Source organism: Melozone crissalis, unplaced genomic scaffold (genome assembly GCF_028551555.1).
Source record: "Melozone crissalis strain CALT ecotype California unplaced genomic scaffold, PUWL_Pcris_2 ptg000008l_1, whole genome shotgun sequence".
Classification (NCBI taxonomy): Eukaryota; Metazoa; Chordata; class Aves; order Passeriformes; family Passerellidae; genus Melozone; species Melozone crissalis.
In genome coordinates this window covers 6,187,948-6,208,907 of record NW_026535786.1, presented here as the reverse complement: position 1 = coordinate 6,208,907, position 20,960 = coordinate 6,187,948, and the positions used below count along the sequence as shown (strand labels likewise).

At 42.0% G+C, this 20,960-nt stretch overlaps 1 protein-coding gene across 2 annotated transcripts in view; it reads right to left on the bottom strand.

Moving 5' to 3' along the window:
• The window catches only part of ME3 (malic enzyme 3), a 117,001-nt gene that overhangs the window by 49,666 nt on the left and 46,375 nt on the right, over positions 1–20,960 (bottom strand). For both annotated transcript variants that reach the window (XM_054270076.1, XM_054270077.1), the window contains exons 2-3: positions 3,816–3,949; positions 2,303–2,452 (exon numbers count right to left, since the gene is read on the bottom strand). In XM_054270076.1, coding sequence (XP_054126051.1) covers positions 2,303–2,452; positions 3,816–3,949 — 284 coding nt within the window. The remainder of the gene's footprint in view (positions 1–2,302; positions 2,453–3,815; positions 3,950–20,960) is intronic.

Below are 20,960 nucleotides of genomic sequence, written 5' to 3'. Positions count from 1 at the left end.
ATCTGACAAAGAAAGCCTGCAGGCATGTTAACATAGATAAATGTGCTCTGATAAAGGATTCTGAGAGAAGCCCTGCTGGACATCTTAGGACTGTTTTTAGATGCTGTTGTACAAGAGCTGCTTTGTAAGAAAGTTACATGCACTGGATCCTTCCAGGCTCAACCCTCTAGTATAAAGCCAAGCACTAATGGGGCTGAGAAAGATCCCAGCATGGGGAAGAAGCTGACTGCATCCAAAGGAGACTGCAGAACAAGCTGTGCTATGTGGGCACATCCACCCATGTTGGACCACAGTGTGGGGCTTTAAAATCGAGATTTTAGCAGAAGTATTGGCATCCTATCTTGAACTATGTGTCTTGCAGGCCAACTCCTAATGTACATAATATGCTCCAGGACAGGAAAATATATCCTCCAAGACAGTAAGAGTCAGATTGAAAGAAATAGCACATATATACACTTCCCATTTTAGTCTCATCACTTTACATGATATAACAGCTCTTTTATTTTCACAATAAAAACAGTCTGCTAAAACAACTTGATTACATCCAAATCTGAAGCTAGGCTGGAATTAATTCTCTATCTTCAGGGAAACAAACTCCCCACCACAGGAAATCCAGTGTACCAAGGACATGGTCATTTGCTCTTTCCTGAAGAAGCCATAGGCTGGAATCCAGAACAGACCCCGCCCAAATTTAGCAGCAAAACTGTTGGAATATGAGAACAGACATTCCTATCACATTAGTAAAATAACGTGGATTTTAAACATGAGAAAGACAGGAGCTACAGGAAGGGGAATTCTCCAACAGAAACAACTGCAGAAAGAGCTCAGCATGTGGAAAGACATCCCTGCTTTTCTGAAGATAACAATGGATGGAAAATAAAAGAAGCAAAGCTCCCAAATATTGTTTTAACCTATTGCAAGGTAAAGGCAGCCAGGAGGCAAAGACACAGTGGGTGTACAGCAGCAATTGCTGCATGAATATTGATTACCTGAGAATCAGCAGCTGCTGCATTAATATTGATTAGCTGAGAACCAGCAGTGTGCCCTTCTCTGCCTGACAGTCCTCACAGGTCCTGGAGACACAATCTGGGCTGTCTTATCTCTGATACCTTTAACTCATGCCCAGAAGAAGTTAGTGTCCTCCCCCCTTAAAACATGCAGATCCTTCTCTGGCTTCCTTATACACACTGAAGAGGAGGATGGGATAAGATCAAGGCTTGGATAGATGAATGACTTTTCCACAGCCCAGCAGATCCACAAGTTGCACATCAAGGCCCAGAACACAATTACCTGGTGCAGACACGAGCCAAAAAGCAGTCATGAGGAGCAGTTCACATGAAGGAATACACTGGCTTTATTGGGAATTTTCATCACAAGAGGGAAGCAAGCATGTTTGCCAAGATAATCTTATACCTAAAATGCTATTAATTATCTTGTCTGCACAGCCCTTACATCTTTGAGGTGTGCCTCAGGGACCCCTCGTGACCTAGAGTCAGTAGAACTTGCCTCAGCTGCCCCACCTGTAGCACTACCCTCAGCTGAAACTGGAGTCAAACCTCATGCTTGTGAAATGCTTTGAAAATGATATTATTCCATTCCTTAACTTTGCAAATTTCTATTTCAAAAGCTTAAATGTTCATCTGACTACTGGTACATTTCAAGGACCAAAAAATTTAAAAGCCTACAAAGAAAACTGAACCATACCATTGAATTTTCAGGCTAGGTTAAAATGTACTTCAAAAAGCTAACAAGGGATTTATGTAAGCATTAATCATTAAAAAGAATTATGCAGAATGGGGTCTTCCAACATGGTACAGAGTGCTTAATGTTGCATGAATTTATACAGTGACTGTTCTGAGCAGAGAGGGAGGCACTGATGCAGAGCATCATCTATGAAGATGATTCTAGTGGGGTAGTTTGTGGAAGTGCATACAAAAGTTCAAAATCAGCACAACGTATCCAAAACCCAACGATTACTCAAACAGCATTGCAGAGGGCACTCGGTGCTCCTGAGACAGCAGATGGGGAGGGCTGCAGCCCTAAGTTCAGCAAGCTGTTTGGGGACTGTACAGCACTGTTTGAGAACAAAACCACTCTGTTCCCTGTTTATAGGAAGAAGTCAGGGCTATTCTCGACTCCCCAACTCATCATCAAATGTACACACACGAAGCTGTTGGCTGGTTCACTTTTTGATGAGGGATTGAGTTTTAGATGTTTTGGGCCACCCACATAAAGATGGTGTCCATACAAAAGAAACATTCACATGAAATGAAAAAACTGCAAATGCAGTCTCTTCACTCACCGTGGTCTCCTGAAAGCCAAACCATACTGCTGACAAGCCAGGCCAACTGTTGGGGTGTAAACTATGGGCATGAATTTCTCGATATCAGAAGTCAGCAGTCGGTAAAAAAGCTTCTCATTTCTGTCTTGCAATGTCATAAGAATAATGTACCTTTAAAGTAATAAAAACAAGATATACATCAGTATTTATGGTAGTTCATAGTTTCACAACAAGCAGTCATTGGCTCACTCAGTATGCACTCAATTCTCCCAAGCCCTGACACTCCTTTGTGCCACATCATAAGCAAGTACTTGGAGTAAAATTTCCCAGAGGGCCTGGTCAGCTCCACCACCCTCAGTGACAGCTCGCAATGACTCAGCAGGGCTGGGCGTCACACCCATGCACAACCTTAGAATTTTGAAATTTGCATCAAAAGGCATCATACACAGCTATCAATACAGAATTTTCAAGATCAGCATGGATATTTGTGACACAGAAAAGCCAGTGCAATTGGTCTACAGGATAAGAGTCCTACTGCCTCAGTCCTCAGATCAATGGAGGTGAGGTGCAAACCCTACTGTTTGCAGCTGAGAGAGACGGAGGTGCAAACCCTACTGTCCTCACAGCAGGAATCAAACAGCATTTTCCATCAGTAACCCTGATGAACAATACTGGATGCAATGAAAACTCGAAAGATTAGCCAATACAATATTGCTTCTGTTTTTTATTTTTTCCTAACACACTGTCAGGTTTTTTTTCTGTTCTTCCATCCAGTGTTTTAGTGAATGTATTGGGGAGCACACAGAGAGGTACATCAACTACATGTGTTCCCTCTACCTTCAGTGCCCTGCTTCTTTCTTGCAGCCAAAGTACACCAGAACTCTCCAAAACTAGAGTGGTAGAAAAAAGTAACATCAGTGACCTGTTGGAACAGGTCCAGAGGAGAGTCATGAAGATAATTACAGGGCTGGAGCACCTCTCCTATGAAGACAGGCTGAGAGAGTTGGCATTGTTCAGCCTGGAGAAGGGACAGTGCTGGGGACATCTAGCAACTTCCAGTATCTAAACAGGGCCCAAATAAAAGCCCTGGAGAAGGACTTTTTACAAGGGCATGTATTGATAGGACAAGAGGGAAAGGTTTCAGACTGAAAGAGGGTAGGTTTAGATTAGATATTAGGAAGAAATTTTTGAGTGTCAGCATGATGAGGCACTGGCACATGTTGCCCAGAGAAGCTGTGGATGTCCCAGCCCTGTCCCAGCCCTGTTCAAGACTAGATTGAATAGGGTTTGAGCAACCTGGTCAAGTGGAAGGTGTCCCTGCCCATGGCAGGGGCTTTGGGCTTACATAATTTTTAAGGTCCCTTTAAACCTGAACTACTCTATGATTCTGCTGCTGGAGATTATGGAGAGCTGGAAAAAAGTGACTCAGAGAGAAACATGTACATTGACGCAGAATCCACAAGTTTTCCTCGAGGCTTTAAAGAACAGAAAAGTAAAGAGGAAAGGGAGAGGAAATAAGATGTTTTTGACATACTTGTCTAGATCATTAGATTGCTTTTCAAAGTTTTTTATCACACGAAGGAGTTGAACATCTTGGCTCAGGAAGCAAGGAGGAATGAGGCCATGAATTCCCAGCTGTAGCCTTTCTTTAAGTGTAAAAGCCATTCCCTGGGAAGAAAAAAGAGAGGCACATTCAAGTGGCATAATATGCACTACCAACTAGGATATCCAAGAAGAAAGCAAGCAACAGCATGCAGCCCCTGTGGGCCTGGAGGCAGTCCTGCCCCACAGGGAGTGTGGGTCCAGACCACCCAGACCTGCAGCTTCTGGATTTGCTGTCCAACACCAGTAATGCTGTAAAGACTCACACTCTTTTGCCATCTGAATTTGGTTTATTTCTATAGTGTTTTTACACATATTTTTAGTGTTTCTTTCACTTCACACTCTTTTTATGATACTTCATTAGCTCATGCCTACGAGTTTCCATGGCCTTCCTGGAAGCACAGTGATCATACTCCTTTACAAATCCCACAATGTGTAGAATCATGGAAGCATTTAGGTTGGAAAAGACTTCAAACTTCATCAAGTTCAACTGTTAACCCAGCACTGCCAAGTCCACCTCTAAACTATGTCCATAAGCACATCTACATGTTTTTTAAACACCTTCAGGTATGGTGACTCCACCACTTCCCTGGGCAGCCTGTTCCAATGCTTGACGACACTTCACATGAAGAAATCCTTCCTAATATCCAATACAAAACCTTCTTGGTGCAATTTGACACTGTCTCCTCTCATCCTATTTATCACTTGTTATCGGGGTAAAGAGACTGACCTGACTACAACCACCTTTAGGTGGTTATAGAGAGCAACAAGGCCCCTATAAAGCCTCCTTTTCTCCAGGATAAACACCCCCAGCTTCCTCAGCTGCTCCTCATCAATTTTGTGCTCCAGACCCTTCCCCAGCTCTGCTGCCCTTCTTTGGACACGCTCCAGCCCCTCAATGTCTTTTGGTAGTGAGGGGCCCAGAACTGAACACAGCATTTGAGGTGAGGCCTCACCAGTGTCAAGCACAGGGGACAATCCCTGCCCTGCTCCTGCTGACCACACCATTGCTGATCCAGGCCAGGGTGCCACTGGCCTTGCAGGACCCAGCACTTCACTTTGTTGAACTTAATACAATTTGCCTTGGCCCATCAATCTAGCCACTGCAGATCCCTCTGCAGAGCCTTCCTGCCTCCATCAGATTAACACTCCCACACAACCTGCAAGTGGTGCAGATGCTGGCAAAAATGTTTGTAAAACTATCAGCAATGCCAAGGAACCCATGCCAGGACAGAGGGAAGGACTGAAACGAATTTTCCTGTTTGCCAGATCCATGCTTTTTACATACATGCTGTGACACTCCTTTAATCAGAAAAATGTGCACTAGCACAAATTAAATGAAAAAAAGTCTTCATATATCTTAGAAAAGTTATTCAGCCTCCAGGATAGCTGAAAACAATCTTTATCTCACAAGCATTCTCATAGGACTTTTCTGCTCTAAAATAAGATAGAGTCAAATATTTTCAAAAATTGCTGTAAGAGCATAGCAGAGAGAAACTGTTCCGCTTCCAGCCAGTAAATGAGGAGTCAGCAGTTGCCTGGGAGGCAGGAGGCCAGGATTCTGCTGCCAAGCCCAGAAACAGCATTGAGCCCTCCATGGTCGTTGTTGAACGTTATACCCAGGACATGTCTGTTTCTGCTGAAATGATTGACATTTCTGACACAAATTTCCTTCCTGGACAACAGCAACTTTCCCTCAAATGAGTTGCATAGCAGAACTGGTACATTCCCACAAGATAAAGTTTGAGTTTTTATAAGTCATCATTTCTGAATTTAAAAAGAGGCAATAAGTTCTCATCAGAAAACTTGTAATCATCTGCATTCTCCAGGCTGGAGACTTCTGAAGTACTAGACTAAGATCAACACTGGACATCAGCTCGGCATCAGTATTTGGCTTTACATTGGCAATATGAGACCACAGCAGGGAAAATACAGCTACTGTGAATGTCTAAGTTTATCTACAATGAATGGGTAAAAAAGAATACTATTTCAAACCATTTACTTCCTGTGACCTTTGCACATGGAAGACAGATAATGAGAGACAGAAATATTTGTCAGTAAATACTCTACTTGCTTGTCTAGAGAAAGTCACATCAAAGACTGGCCAATCAAGGTTCAGACCTGCCCCCTGCTCATACCCTAGCACAGAAATGAAGCAAGCAAACACACTAAACCAGCAGTGGTTACTCTTCAGAAAAGGCAGAAACACAGGATCGTAGCCGTTTCTGCATCCAACCACTCAAAATCTTCTTGTGGTAATTTTTCAATAGGAAATAAAGTCCGTTCAGTGATTTTCCCACACAATAAAACAGTGAGAAGTTTTAGTATTTCATCAAATGATCACACATCCAACACAAGAAAAACTTTCTGCATTTCAGCTCATTTCTATTCAAAAAGGTACCACGATGCCTTACAGAAACAAGAGCCTGAATGGCCACTACAGTAACCCTTTCTTGTTTCCTGTCTTGGGCTCTGCCTAAATGACATCTCCAACCATTCCACAAGACCAGGAGCAGCTCAAACTTCTCCAACAGCCCAAGCTGTTTAAACACAACCGCAGTTGTGCTGTTAATAGTCCCAGGCTAAGCATGGCAATAGCAACACACAACATCTCTAACTCACTGCATTTACTGCAGCTCTGCATTTATCTGAATGAGCTATACCAGTATAAGCATCTTCATACTGGAGCAATTGCAGACACGTGTGATGAGGAACCTGCTGCTTCCACAACCCGTTAAATCTCCAAAACACTTTTCAGTACAGAGCTGGTCCATCATCCAGTGCCTCCGTGGCAGGGGTGGGAGTGGTACAGAAATTGCCAGCTCCAACATTAAGGCTGCTTTCTGAAGCTTCTGTGAAGGCCTAGGAGTAGGACCCCATGGTGAGGTGGTTATATTCACTGAAACAGCACAGCGTGAAATGAATCTGGAAACACATTCTGCCCCAGATCAAAAGCTCAAATTCACTGAAGTATTGCTATGTTTAAGATTAAAGCTTTTAGAATTGTTTTTTTTTTAAAGCCTGCCTGAAAGCCATATTGTACCTCTCTTTTTCTGGTCTTGAAAGGTCTAATGATTAGATGATGGGCCACAACCTTGCAGAGCTAAAGCCAGGTGCTGCAATTCAATTTTAAATGTATTGGAAATGAGTTGGCATGGAGAGGGCAGATGCTATGTCACTAACCAAAAACAAAGGCAAAAATATCAGCTGCCCACCATGCTTCACGCTACATGGAGGTTAAGTGAGGGGTTTTGTTCTGAACAAGGCTTGCTGCAAATAACCTCAAATGCTTCTGTTTTCTTACTGCTGACAGCACCAAGACTGTTACGTGGCAGGTCCCTCTGTGCAGTTCAATCCTATAAAAGCCACTTATTTTGTAAACTGAAGGGTGAAGCCAGTTCACAGATAATGATTAGTTTTATCACTGTCTGCACTTTATAGCAGTGAGAAGGGGTTGTTTCACTCAGGGCTGGATACAAGCAGGGGGAATGCTGGCAAGGCTTGTGTTTATAATTTACTCGTTATAGATCAGCCTTCGGTAAGTGGGAATAAAGACACAAACGAAAGTTCCTATGGTATCAGAAAACTACTTTTAACATAATGGGTGCTTAATCAGGGGCTGAATTACTCTTTACCTAATGTAGAACATCCAGAGTCCAGTGTAACTCAGATAATCTCCAGCTCCTGAGCATTTTTTTTGGAGCAAAGCTTTGGCTTACTGCATCTATCCATATCCCTGTGCTCTAGAGAGCAATGAACAGCCACAGCACAGGGAAGACTGTGGGACTTCTTGGATGGCCAGTCCAAGGGGTTCATGCAGTTTATACCGTCCCAGGCCATTGCCCTCTGTGACGCTGGGACTCCAGCTGCAGTTCTCAGGAAACCTTTGGGACCACATCCTTCATCCATGCAAGTGAAAGCTGGTTTGGCAGTCTCTGAGCTGAGTAAACAAGTAAACATCCCCAACCCTTTGGCAACAGTCCCTGCAACTGGGAACTTCCTAGTCTGACTAGAGCAGAGTGCTGGAAGGGCACACTGGGGAAATACAGACACACAGGGATCACCACTGCAAGCTGCAAGAACAGGTGCAGTTAATCTATTTCTCCTTTACAACTAGTATGTTAGCAGCCAGGCTAAGGAAGAGAAGACCTAACAGGGAACTCAACAAGTTTATTCTGTATAGATTTTTTTCCTGTAATGTATTTTCCATATATTCCCATAATGTCTTTTGCACCTGTCCAGTTTTATGGTAGGGATGTACTTTGACTATCTGCAAGCAAAAGTTCCTTCCATAAGGGGTCAGCATCAGAAGCTAAACTAATCCCCACTGAGACTGCACATGGGCTGGGGAGCAGAGAGCAACAGCAGAAAACATCCATTTTCTACAGGGAGAAAGACTTTTCTACAGAGATCAGATCCTACAGTGACCTCCTTGACTCCAACTGACTTGATAAGCTTCCTCACAGTGTTCCTTCTCAGCTACTCCAGCTTCTCTTCCTGGTGTGGATGGACTGACAGGTACTGAACTCCACCCCGGGAAAAGCTGTATTGAAAATATTTGCAAAAAAAAGAGTGAGGGAGGGACATCAGAGCAGCAGTTCTTTGTTTTCTCCTGTTAAGTCTTGTAGCTTCATATTACCTTTTATTTAAATGTGTTTTGCTCTTAAGCTTAGGAAAAACCCAAACCTGTGATGCTTTGGGGTATGGGGAAGACATCTCTGAAACCTGGAAAGAATCCCCTCTGTGTCTTCTCAGCAATTATTGCTGGGCAAACCTTTTGTTGATTGTGATTTACAAACTCTTCTCACAGTGCCTTTTCCTCTTTCTGAGTTTGCAGTCACTGGTTGAAAAATCCCTCACTCTCAGCCATCCCCTTTGTCACAAAATGATATAATAGTGGATTTCCAATCCTTTCATATTCATCCTTCCTCTCCCACAGGGCCTGGGAACACTATTAAAAACTCCAAGACAAGGGTAATTAAGCAACTCAACTTTGTATTCATTTTAGTTCCTGGAGAACCATCTTTAATGAGGTCCTCTAATTCAATTACAACGTAAGTTGTCCCTACTATTAATGAGGTTTTACCAGTAACTCTTTTCTTTTGTGCAAGTAACTTTTTTTCACTGGATTACATTTCTATTATTCTTCTCAGTGACTTCTGATTTACACCAATGTACGACTGAGCAGAACTGGAAGATGACAAAGCCCCTGTGCCAGAGGGACCTGATCCTGCACAGTTTCATCTCACAGAAGTAACCACTTTCCTGGTGAGGAGACTCCTGCTGCAAGATGTGTCAGGGTCCCAGGCAAAAAGCAGCAAAGCTTGCTGTTCTCACGTGTTGCAGGAGGTTTTCTTAAATAAATAAAACTCATAAGGGAAATGTCTTCAGGGATTTGTTCATTAATCCATAGGAAGAACTGCAGTGCCAAACTCCTCAAGCCCCGCACTGTGATTTCAGACTGCAGTGGTACAGCTCTATACTAAAGTTAGTAGAGAACTCATTATGATTTCCTGCAGTTTGTCAGCTCCAGGGCAGCAATTCATCCTCCATATCAAAAAAATAAATGAATCTATTTGCTACAGACTTAATGTGTTTTGTCTGCAAATAAGTTTCTGTTGCATTGAGAAAAGCAGATTTTTAAAAGATGAATGACACAAAATTCCCCAAAGAACAGCTTGTTTGGCACACTTGCTTCTTCCCACAAAAGCAATGTTAAGATCCTCACAAAGTTCTAGCCAAGCTAATGGGAATATTTCTTTGGCTCTGCGGAGGGATAGATAAGTCTTTTGATTTTGACTAGATTCACAAATGTGTTTATATGCATGATGTGTCTACATACAAGCTTCAGTGTCTTTTGGTAAAGGAGAAAAGTTAAATCACTTCAGGGAGAACAAGACTGCCACATACAGAAAAATGTGTTGACATGGGGAAGAAAAACCCCAGAGAAATCCTGAGAAATTATGACGAGCAATAGAGCACTGCAGAATCCCAAATGGTGGTGGACACATGGTGCATGCAAACAAGTGAGTACAAGACCATTCCTGCCTGGATCAACCTAAATCATGAAGCGCTTGTTGGTTTCCCTCTCATGTGTAGCAAAATATGGCAGACAAGGGCAGCTTGATGGAGTAAGCAGCAATGAGGACATCAGGTTTTGGGCTACTGCCAAGCTGTTGGGCAGAACCCTGAGGCAAACCCCAAATTCTCAGTTCCTCACCAAAATATCCCATGTAATCCTGGCACACAGATTCTGGTGGATTGCCCCTCCTAAATCCAAAGCAAAGGAAGACTCTCTGGTGCCTCCCCTAATAAATTCCCTAAATAATTCCACATCAGTTTTACACCTACAACTGTCACAGCTTTTCATGCTAATTAGTGAGTGAAACAAGCTAGTCCAGGATAGAAATGTATCATACTCCACGGGCCCATGTCTCAGCTAAGGGGGAAGCTATTATTTCTTTTCATGAGGAAAGGGGTCAGGGTAAAATCAGTTTCTGCAGGCAGTTTGCCAAGCACTAACCCAAATATTTCAGTTACTGTGATGTTGGAGACACTTTTCTCCCAAATATAATGTTGCCACTAGACAGGAAGAATGCAGCACAAATGACAATGCTTGCTTTCCCAAGCCTGTGAAAACCACCCATCATCATCAATTTGAAAGAGCAAGTATGTCTGAGAAGAAAGATCAAGGCAATCCTAAGGTTTAAATGTGATCCAAAACATTAAGAAAATACAGTTTAGAAAGCCAGTTTTACAATGTCTGGAAACTTCTCCCACTGTACATGCAGCTGATCATGTGAGTTGTGGCTGCATACAATTTTTGTTTGGTGCTACTGAGAGCACTAACTTCCTTTTGAAGTCCCTTTTGAGTAAATCACATAAAATGAGACTTGTGCACTTACTGCTTGCACACAAACTGCACCATGCTGTAGGTCTGGAGTGTGGGAGCCGATCTGCAATTTGTATCTCTTTTGCTACTGCCACCCCAGCAAATGGGGCTGCTCCAAACATAGGCTGCAGCTGGATTGCAGTTCATGGATGATTGCTGATGCTGTATTCTGTTAAACAACACTGAAAAACACTGCTTCAGCCATAAAATTAGCTGTTTCACAAGAAAACAGCTTGGAAGGAAGCTGAATCTGAATGAAAGTAAGAGTAGTTTTGTTACTGACTGAACCGGAGATGTTTTCCCTGCTGTAGCATTCCAATGTCCTTGTCACTGTCCTCCTTCACATGCTGCTTCTACCAAAGCTCTGTAGAAAGGAACCATAGCAGCAGCTTCTTGAGCATTACCAGATGCTCTTTGCACATCCTTGTCTAATCCAGGAGAAGCAGGCTTGGCTCCTGAACCAGGATTTTGATAGCTGTGCAAGGAGATCTAACACATGTCGGCTTCGGAACATTCGAGATGTTTACAAAACATTCAGATACCCTCTCAGATAAAGTATTCTAGAGAAATGCAATGTTGTCTTTTAAAAATCAGGAACAAGAGAAACACACAAGGCTCTAACTAAGAAATTTGCCATCTTAGTAAAACAAACACACTAGAAAAGACACCTTGAGCTCTCATTTAATGATAAAACCACCACTTGAAGGCAGCTAAACATGCAGGTAAACAGAGAGAACCCCACAGGAAATCTATGTGAGCCTCCATTTCCTATTGGAGTAATTTGCACAACTTTTGTTTTTCCCTAGCTGCTTCTGCAGTCCTGCATGGCAAGGTCACTGATGGACTTCAACCCAGGCAGCTTGTGCTTTCAACAGAGAAACCATCCCCCAGTGCAGTGCCCATTGGCACTGGAACACACCAGAGGCATACAGCAATCAAGAGTGTCCAGCTTCCCTTTGGAGATCTTTGTGCAGTCCTCATTTGGAATCTCACCTTAGAATTTAGCTGTGCTCTGTGCCATGCTGGGATTTTTCTTCCCGCTTCTCACCCTTCCAGAGATTCAACCTTCCAGTAATTCAACCTTCGTCTCTCAAGGCATTAAGCAAGTTGCTTTCCTCTCTTTACTCCAGCATTTCTACAGCTGCATTTCACAAAACCCCTTTATAAGACTGACAGGTAGCTAAAGGTTTATATGCACATACACAAATGTGTGTGTGTGTGTGTGTACATATATACAAACAGCCCCAGTGCATGTTCTTTTCCAATCCAGCTTCCAGCCAGTCCCAAATGATCTCCATGCTGACCTCAGGGGCCTGTCTCTTTGCCAAGCACATGTTTTTCCTAAGCACACATGGGCCCTCTAACTGTCCAAACTACTTTTGGCACCACCAGGAGAGTAGCTGGCCTATCATGACTACGCTAGGACTCATCCCCTTGTCCTCCTTGTCTGAACACTTTACTTCAAAATTTTTATTCCTTTTAATGCATATAGGAAAAAGGAAGATGCATGAAGTACTCACATACATGCAGTCTGACCCTCTGTCTCCAGCTCTCATCACCTCTGTGTGCACTCTCCCTGCTTTGCTTACTGACAACTGCATGTGAGCTGTTGCTAAATCCTGGGCAGCTGAATGCTCAGCACTTGGCACACTTGGCCCTGACACCAAAGCATCTGGGCTGCAATTTCTACAGAAACACAATACAAAATGATACATCCTTTCTATCAAACTTCCCCTTCAGGACCTCTAAATATTCTTCCAATTATACAGTCCTTTTATTTTGCACTTTCTTTGCTCCTCAAAATTTCAGTTCTATTATTTCCATATGGTGTGAGTACACTATGTCCAAATATTCCAGGTGACAAAATACCACTAATTTCATACCAGTGTTTTAATTTTTATCACTTTCTCAAGACTGAGCTTAACCACTTCAAGTTTCAAAAGCACACACTGCTCTATAAACTATAAATCAAATACCTAATAAAGTTCCTGAGATTTTTTAGAAAGAAAGTTCAAAAATAAAACTCTCATCCTCCTCTTCCAACTGTTTTTAATCAAGGACAGTATAAAATAAGTTATCCAAGTTCAGAATGAAAAAAAAGAGAACGCAAAATTACTTGGAGATTAAATTTGAAGATTAAACCCCTTTTGATTCCTTGAACTGTCTGACAAACATTTCTGTGGGACAGCAATTGCAGCAAGAGGTTATGAAATATTTATGCTGGTTTGTAACATGCGTGACCACATGTTGGTCAAGACAGCTGAACTGTTCATTATTGCTAGGAAGCTGTAAATCACCCCTCTGGCAAACCTTCAAATGAGTTTCGAAATAAATTAGTTCTGTTCTTGGTCCCATTAGATGCTATAGCTTGAAATGCAAACAATATTATTGTTGGCATGGCTGCTGCCTGTCACCTCAGCTCATATTACTCCAGCCTGTCCTAGCTCAAACAAGTATTGTCCGAGGCCAAAGCAGTGGCTTCCTTCCTCCAGCAGAACATCCATTCCTCTGTACCCAAAACAATTTGGCTAAATGACACAAAGAAGAAGCGTGACTGCAGTAAGGGTAACCAACAGTCCAGGCTCTTTGAATAAACAAGTGTTATCCCAAAATAATTTGATATATGGGTGGTCAGGTAAAGATTATGGTTAAGGGATTGATTACACTCGTGCACCTCAGTCAGGAGACACCAATCAAACCTCCAAACCTGCTATTCAAAGTGGGGTTTCGACTTAGTAACAGCTGCCTCGCTAAAAAGAAATGTTGCAGTGTGGGGAGCATTGGAGGCAGAGCCAGAGTCTGCAAATACTGGGAACGCTGACATGATTTTTGCTCATGGCCTGCCATGAAAGACCTGTAGACAGGGCATATCTTTGGGAATAGACCCCTCAAACTCAGGTTTGAGACCAAGGTTTTGGTTCTCCTCTGCCTGGCATCACAGTAATGCAGCAACATCAGAGTAAAGCAAATGTAAAATAACTTTTAACTTCTCAGTGTTTGAAATAAATGAAGGTCTGGACAGCCAGAGCCGAAAAGTTGGATGGAGACCTTATACTGACCTTTAAAAATAAAAAAGGACACTTATAGAAAGGATGAGGACAGACGTTTTAGTAGGGCCTGTTGCGATAGGAGAAGGGTTAGTGGTTTTAAACTGAAAGAGGGTAGGTTTAGATTGGACATAAGGAAGACTTATTTTAGAATAATATTAGTATTTTTTACAAGGGCATGTAGTGATGGACAAGGGGGAATGGCTTTAAAATGAAAGAGGGCAGGTTTAGATTAGATACTAGGGAGAAATTGTTTCCAGAGAAGCTGTGGATGTCCCATCCCTGAAAATGTTCAAGGCCACTTTGAATAGAGATTTGAGTAATCTGGTCTAGTGGGTGACATCCTAACCCATGGGAGGAGATGATCTTTAAGGTCCCCTCCAACCCAATGAGTCTGTGTTCTGGGGAAAACGAGGCTACAATTCATCATCAGCACGATTTTGGCAGTTGTCAATGGCTATATGGAGTTTTATCATATCCAGCATCTTCCTCCTGGGTCTGAAACTCAGATGTAAGAAGTTATCACACTATCTATAAAATCTGAGTGAAGGAGCACTCCTGAAGTCGTAGATTACCATTACATTTAGCATTGAACAAAACCCAACAAGTTACACTCTCCTTAAGTCATACTCACAATAAAAGCATGGTTGTCAGAGTATGTGTCCATATGGAATGTCTTTTGTGTGCTTACAAAAGCTTTGTCTTCTGTCCCATCAGTACACAGAAGTGCTGACTTTTCCATGTCAGTCATTAACCAACATCACTTACTTCCAGCAGTGTGTCTGACTTGCTGCCACACAGCAGCATCCCTTCCAAACCCAGGAGGAGAGGTTGGCAGTTTTGACTGACTGATCCATCACTGATTTTGATGAACTAAGGATTCTTTTGGAGAGAAGTCCTGAAGCTGAGCAGCTGAACTGTTCTTGCAAATGTGCATACAACTGCATCAGCAGCCTCTCAGGTAAATAAAAGCCATAGGCTGGACAGAAGTCCATGGGCCAGAGAGATGGAATTCCAGCCCTGATGCTGGTGTGGGCAAACAGAGAAATTGATTTTTTGGTGCAGCTTTCTAATAGTATACAATGGTCAGGAGAAAGCCAGTGGGATATTTCAGCCCCCCCAGCAGGGTCAGCACTGCCCCAGGAGCTGCCTCTTTCCAGAGCCCAAGGGGAGTACCCGGTCACTTGGACCCGAGCATTTCCAAGCTCAAGTGCATTCCCATTCGTAGAGCAGTTTCTACTGCGTTGTTACAACACAGATGTAGAATGCTTCTTCTGTCCTCTCTCTTCTGATTTTCTTTCACAGAAAATGCAAAGAACTTACGTGGCAGAGATGACAACGAATGCCAGATTATCTCGTGGCTGTTGCTATTTCCAGGATGTATCACTCAGAGCTTTCAAGAACGTCAGTGAACATTTTGTTTGGGCTGCAGTACTGACACACTTATTGTATTTCCTCTGATGACTTCCTGAAGCAAGGTTTTTGTTTTTTCTAGCTAATAGCAGATGTATGTGTGCCAGAAGCTAAGGAAATGAACACCGTTAGTGCCAAACCTGCAGGATGAACCTGACTGCTGCTTCAGCACACAATTAAAAAAAACCTTGCACTAAAAGATGATTATTTTCACAGTTATTAGTAACTTGTTGTTAGTACTTTCATTATAGCATTCTGTGTACAAATAATGTCAGTAATAACCAAAGATAATCCTACAGACAATTGCTACACATTTACTGCTCTAGGCTGTGTTAGGCAACTTGATACACACTTTATTTAAAGATCACAAAATCACTCCTGCTGGCATACACTGGTGACCTGCTCCCTTTGGGACAGTGGCTGTTGAGAGTTCACAGCCTCCTGTTCAAGTGTACACACTGTATTTCAGCCAACAATGTTAAACCTCTCTTTTTAAAGAAATCAATCTCTCAAGTTGCTTCCAACCTGTACTAAGATTTCGTGGACCGAGCTCTTGAATACAGATTGAATTTTGACTTAGAGCTTGGTCTCTGAATCACTGCAATGTCTGGTGCACTGAGGCAGGGCACACACCACATCCCAAGGCAAAATGTGTGCAAGCTTCATATATGTTGTCAAAGATATCTAGCTCTGGAAGAAGCTTTCAGAGAATGTCAAGAAGATCCTGGGTGGGGCCTTCTGGAAATAACCAAAAGCCTTTCCCTTCAGCAACAACAACCCTAACAATTTGAAACAACCTTTTATTCCTAAACCCTATCAACTCAACTCTTCAAAAACACAAAGCACAACAGAGAGCTTAACCACAGATGGAGTCTGGACTCCCCAAGGGAAAGAGGGTGGTGTCTCCATGTCTGCATCCCAGGATGAAAATCAGTGATATGAAGTCTAAAGATGAGCAGTTGCTTGTCTAAAGACAAAAGCACTGAGTTAATCCTTCTGCTAGAACAAATTTAAAAAATTTAAACTTTAAAAGCAATTTAAAAATTTTTCTGAAAGCCATCTCTTCTGTCCAAAGCTTGCACATTTGTTCTGAGCCTAATGCAGGCCTTCACTCTGCAGCAGGCTAGGGTGGAAATGATGAAGCTGACATTTAGGCCTGGCAAAATCAAACCCTGTATGTACTGAAACAGAAAGCAAAGTAGAATAAGGTTCCTTTGTTCCTTAGCCAGAGAGTTTGGCTAAACCCTTAGCCTAGCCCTTCTTCCCAGCTTAAGAGAAACTGGACTCCAGTGGTAAAACCCTGTCTCCACAGCAAAACTCATGGTGAATCCAGAGCAGATCAGATATCATAAGTCTTTGGAATTTTTTTGCTAGACAAAAACATAAATGTAAACAATGACAATTACTACATTATTATTAAAAAATAAAGCCTCCTTTAAGTGGAAATTGAAGCAATGGCAAGACATACCAAGGTTTAATCATACTAAACCTGCAAGGTCCTGTGAGGAGCAGGGAGTAGGACTCAGTGATCCTTATGGGTCACTTCCAGCCAGAGATATACAATTCTGTGATTTTACAGACTTAAGGTTTTTAAGATAAATGTAACTTTTGTAGCAAAATAAATGTTGCATTATTAAGTTACATGTCTAAGAAGAAAATCTCATGCTTTTAAATTTATGTAGAATCAACAGAGCCAAATTCAGTATCAGGTACAAATGCCAGTGAAGTGCACTCTTTCAAATATAAATCTTTTAATTTCTGCCATTCTGAAATACCCTCAACTTAATGTCTTTGGATTTGAATTTAGCTTGCAGGTACGATATTTTCTCTCTATGATATTTGGGCTAGCCACAAAGTTGGAAAATCAACTTATATTTGATAAAGGATTTTTCCTTTACCATTCTCTAGCAAGAAAATGAATCAAAAATAAAATCCATTTAGTCAAAACAAAAATAAAATGAAAACAAAATTTCATTTTCTTCATGAAAACAGAGTTCTACTTTCCAGGTGCATTTAGATACTTGTAGATGCATAAATACACCTACTTGGATTATCAAAGATATGTTAATAAAATATGTCTCTAATCTGCATTCATCTGTGTTCAGACCCCAGAGATTTGAAACAGCTCTGCCTAAATACTTCCACAAGTCTGACTGGAAAGATAGTAAGAAACAAGATATTCTCAATTGGCTGTATTTTATTTATTTTATAAACTAGGTTTTCTCATAACATTATCTGTGAGGTTGGGTATACACACACACACACACACACACACACACACCAAAAAAAAGAAGCCATAAAAATTTATTTAAAAAACACCTTGCCAAATGGCCTTAATATAAAATTACAATAAAGGCATCTGGGAAAGGAAAAGAGAGTACATACAAATGGATCTAGACAAGCTTATCTGGCTGCTCAACTAAAAACAATGTCTTGGGGCTGTCTTACAACAAGAACTTGCTTACACTGTACATGTGCATAAGCATTGCCAGTCAAGGAGAAAGAACATTAAGGAAAATAAAGACAAAATACAAAATTAGGTTTCCCTCTTGTTCCAGCCAGTACTTCCCTCCAGATCATTTACTCCAGCAGGATGCTGTTTCTGCACCACAGTGCTGTGACTCATGAGTTGCTTTTGCTACAGGGGTTCATTTTGTTGAGGGGGCTACATGAATTTTTCTAGATTAGTAGTTTTTTGGACAACCAAGTTCCTCATCTTCTAATTTTGTGACCTTCTCTGCAATTTCTAAGGCTTAGAACATCCCAGTTTATTAAAAGGATGTGCACATACATGGTATTGATAATTTTTTTAATGAGTCCATAATCAGTAGGAGGTTAGTGTCCCTAACAAAAGCGCTAAAGGTAGAATGGCGTTTTGGGAAAGCTCCACCAGTTGATTTCTTCTATTTAACCATGAACAAACAAAAAGAAAAAAAAAGAAATTAAAACTGAATAAACAACACATTTTTCACATGGAGCCATGTAAATGAATCTTTTCTATTAATTTTTTTTTTTTGTTTAGAGAAAGAGAAAACAATGATGTGCAGGTATTAAATCATACTGAGGAGACAGACATACTCTGTTAGTGTGGTTTTGTCAGCAAACATTTGATTACTTGGAGCTTTCTTTAGAGCCTGGAGCAGAGCCAGGTGGTGACTAGTGGTGGCACTGAAAGAAGAGGAAGACGGTGGAAGTCAGCCACCAGAAGGGACCTTTTTTGCTTGTGCTTTGCCAAGTTGCTTGACAACGTGGCTGATGGAAACAGCTTCTTTTCATCAGTTACAATGCGATTCTTTCAGGCTCTTTCTCAGCTCAGCCTCATTGTCAGCCCTGTACACAGCCCAGTGCCGAGTTCTGCAATGAAGTCACCATAGAAATGACATGATGAGCATGTACTGACCTCCCAACTGTGTTTCCTGGTCCTGAAATAAATTTGAGCTCAGTTATTACGGCGCCTCTGATTTAATAATTGGCTTTTGGGAGACACTCAAATGCTTCAAATGGAATCTTTTCTTAGGGTCAAATCCTGTCTCTTATTGTAGCCTACGGGAATTCTGCCATTGGACTTTAATGAGACAACAATTTGGCCATTAATCCATGAAAATTTGCTACTCTGGTTCACACTGCCCTCCCATTTAGGACCCTGTTGTTCAATTCACTCTGAACCAGCTTGTTTTCACTTTCAAGATAATTGTGCAGACTAAAGAGTAATTCAAACAACAAATTCAGCAAGAGCAGGCATTAGCTGCATTAACTGTATGGCTGCTGGCTGGATACTGCTAAACCCCACTGCAGCATCCTCCCAAACCTGCTAACAGTCACTAAGTCACTGAATAATAATTTCAACAAAAAGACAATAAAAGCACCATAAACAAGGAGTTTCTATGGTACACAGCCTAGGAACATGAATATCTTTCCCCTCTGAGAGAGAGGAGTCAATTCTTCAGGTCAGGAAGCATCAAGGATCAAATTCTCTCTAGTTGTATATGAGGGCTCACATTACTGGGAGCGTACCTTAGGGCACACCTTCCAACTGCCTCTTGCACACTGGCTGACTCCTGTAAGTTTCTGTCTACCATAACATACTGCATTTTTGTAGTATTGTTTGAGTTGTAGGTTTCTGGTAATCTTCAAGCAAGATACAAATGTTCTTTTAGAAATGTCTGTAAAGTGCTGTTCAGCAGCTGCACACTTGTATTCCTAACCACTCTTCACAGACTTGCTTAGAAGCAATTAATGAACTTCTGGGGCTCACAGATTAAACACCAGTAGTACAAAAAATAATGCAGATTTTCAAAAGGTAACCAAGATCACAGTAACTACCACTAATTTCAAGTCTGTTAGATAACTTTTCCTCCCTTGGCAATTGCTCATCGCTCTTGTTCACAGCTAATTTCAAATTATACTCCTGGACTTCATTCCTACAACATTTTGCAGCACCTAGAGAAATGCCTTTATAAATACGATGGCAGATTCTCTGTGTGGAAGAGGGTTGAATAAAAGAATATCCATTTTTCCATGTCTCTGGTTAATAAAACATAGCATTTCTCCCCTGTTGCCTCTCATGGATCCTGTTTAAGTGGTCTGGCACACTCTGAAAATGCACAAGGGCTCCATTATGTCCAGGCAGTAGGTACAGCAGGTTTCACTGGACTGTAACTGATTTGTTTCAGATGAAGGGATGCTGTTAACCACCACTGTGAATATAATTGCTTAGTTGATTTCCACATTCTTGTCATTGTTGGCCTGGCTACTGCAAGAACAAGCTGGTGAGGAATTCCCTACTGCTGGTTAAAAAAAGAAAAGTAAAAAAAAGGAAGTCTTCAGGTCAAACCAGGAGTTCATCCAGACATGCCCACACCAGAGGCAATACAAATATGCCTTTTCACCACTTCACTGCTTTTCCTTTGCTCCTTCTTTAGACCAGAATCGACTCCAGAAGGGGAGATTCTCCAGGTGAAGAGGGAAAGGGACCTGTGCATATGGTCAGAATACAGAGACGCCACCTCCGAGCTCTGGGATGAACACTATTTGATTCATTCTGTGACACGTGGCAGGGGACTCAGAAGCCTTTAGCAGACTTTCAGTGCTGGTTGTTGCCCACAGTCTGTCCTTACACAAAGCACAGCTCAGCGCCTGATGTGCTGCCTCTGTAGCATGTCCTGTGCTATGAAGTTTGTGGGAAAGCCCCCAGATTTCAGCTGAAACCAGAGCTGCGTGCTTCCACCAGAGCATAAAGAAAAGACACAGTTGATTTATCACAATGGGTCTTAGCAGTTCTGATTTGGTTCCCTCCCCTCTCACAGGCTCAGACCAGAGTGTTTCCACTGTGGAGTCTGGCAGTACCTGCAGCCTCCAAGAAAGACCGATGCCTGCCTGTACCAGACATTACACATACGTGGGGTCCATGGGTTCTGATCCAAAGGTTGTTGAGCAGCATAGCGTTAGGATTGGGAATGTTACAGGGAAGGTATTTGCAAAGGTGTAACTGGAGAAGTCTGGCTCTCCATGGGTCCTGGGTATTCAGGAGACCTTAACATCTCTCTACTGCCAAATCCCGCTACATTTTTAATCTACGTTCTTTGGATTTTTGTTAACTTCGTCTGTCCCATGGAAAACTCACCTGCACATCCTTCCTCCTCTGACTTACTCTTTTCAAAACACCAGAAATGAAGGCCTTCTGTTTTTACAGAGGTTTTTGGACACGCTTTTTCCCTCCATTCTG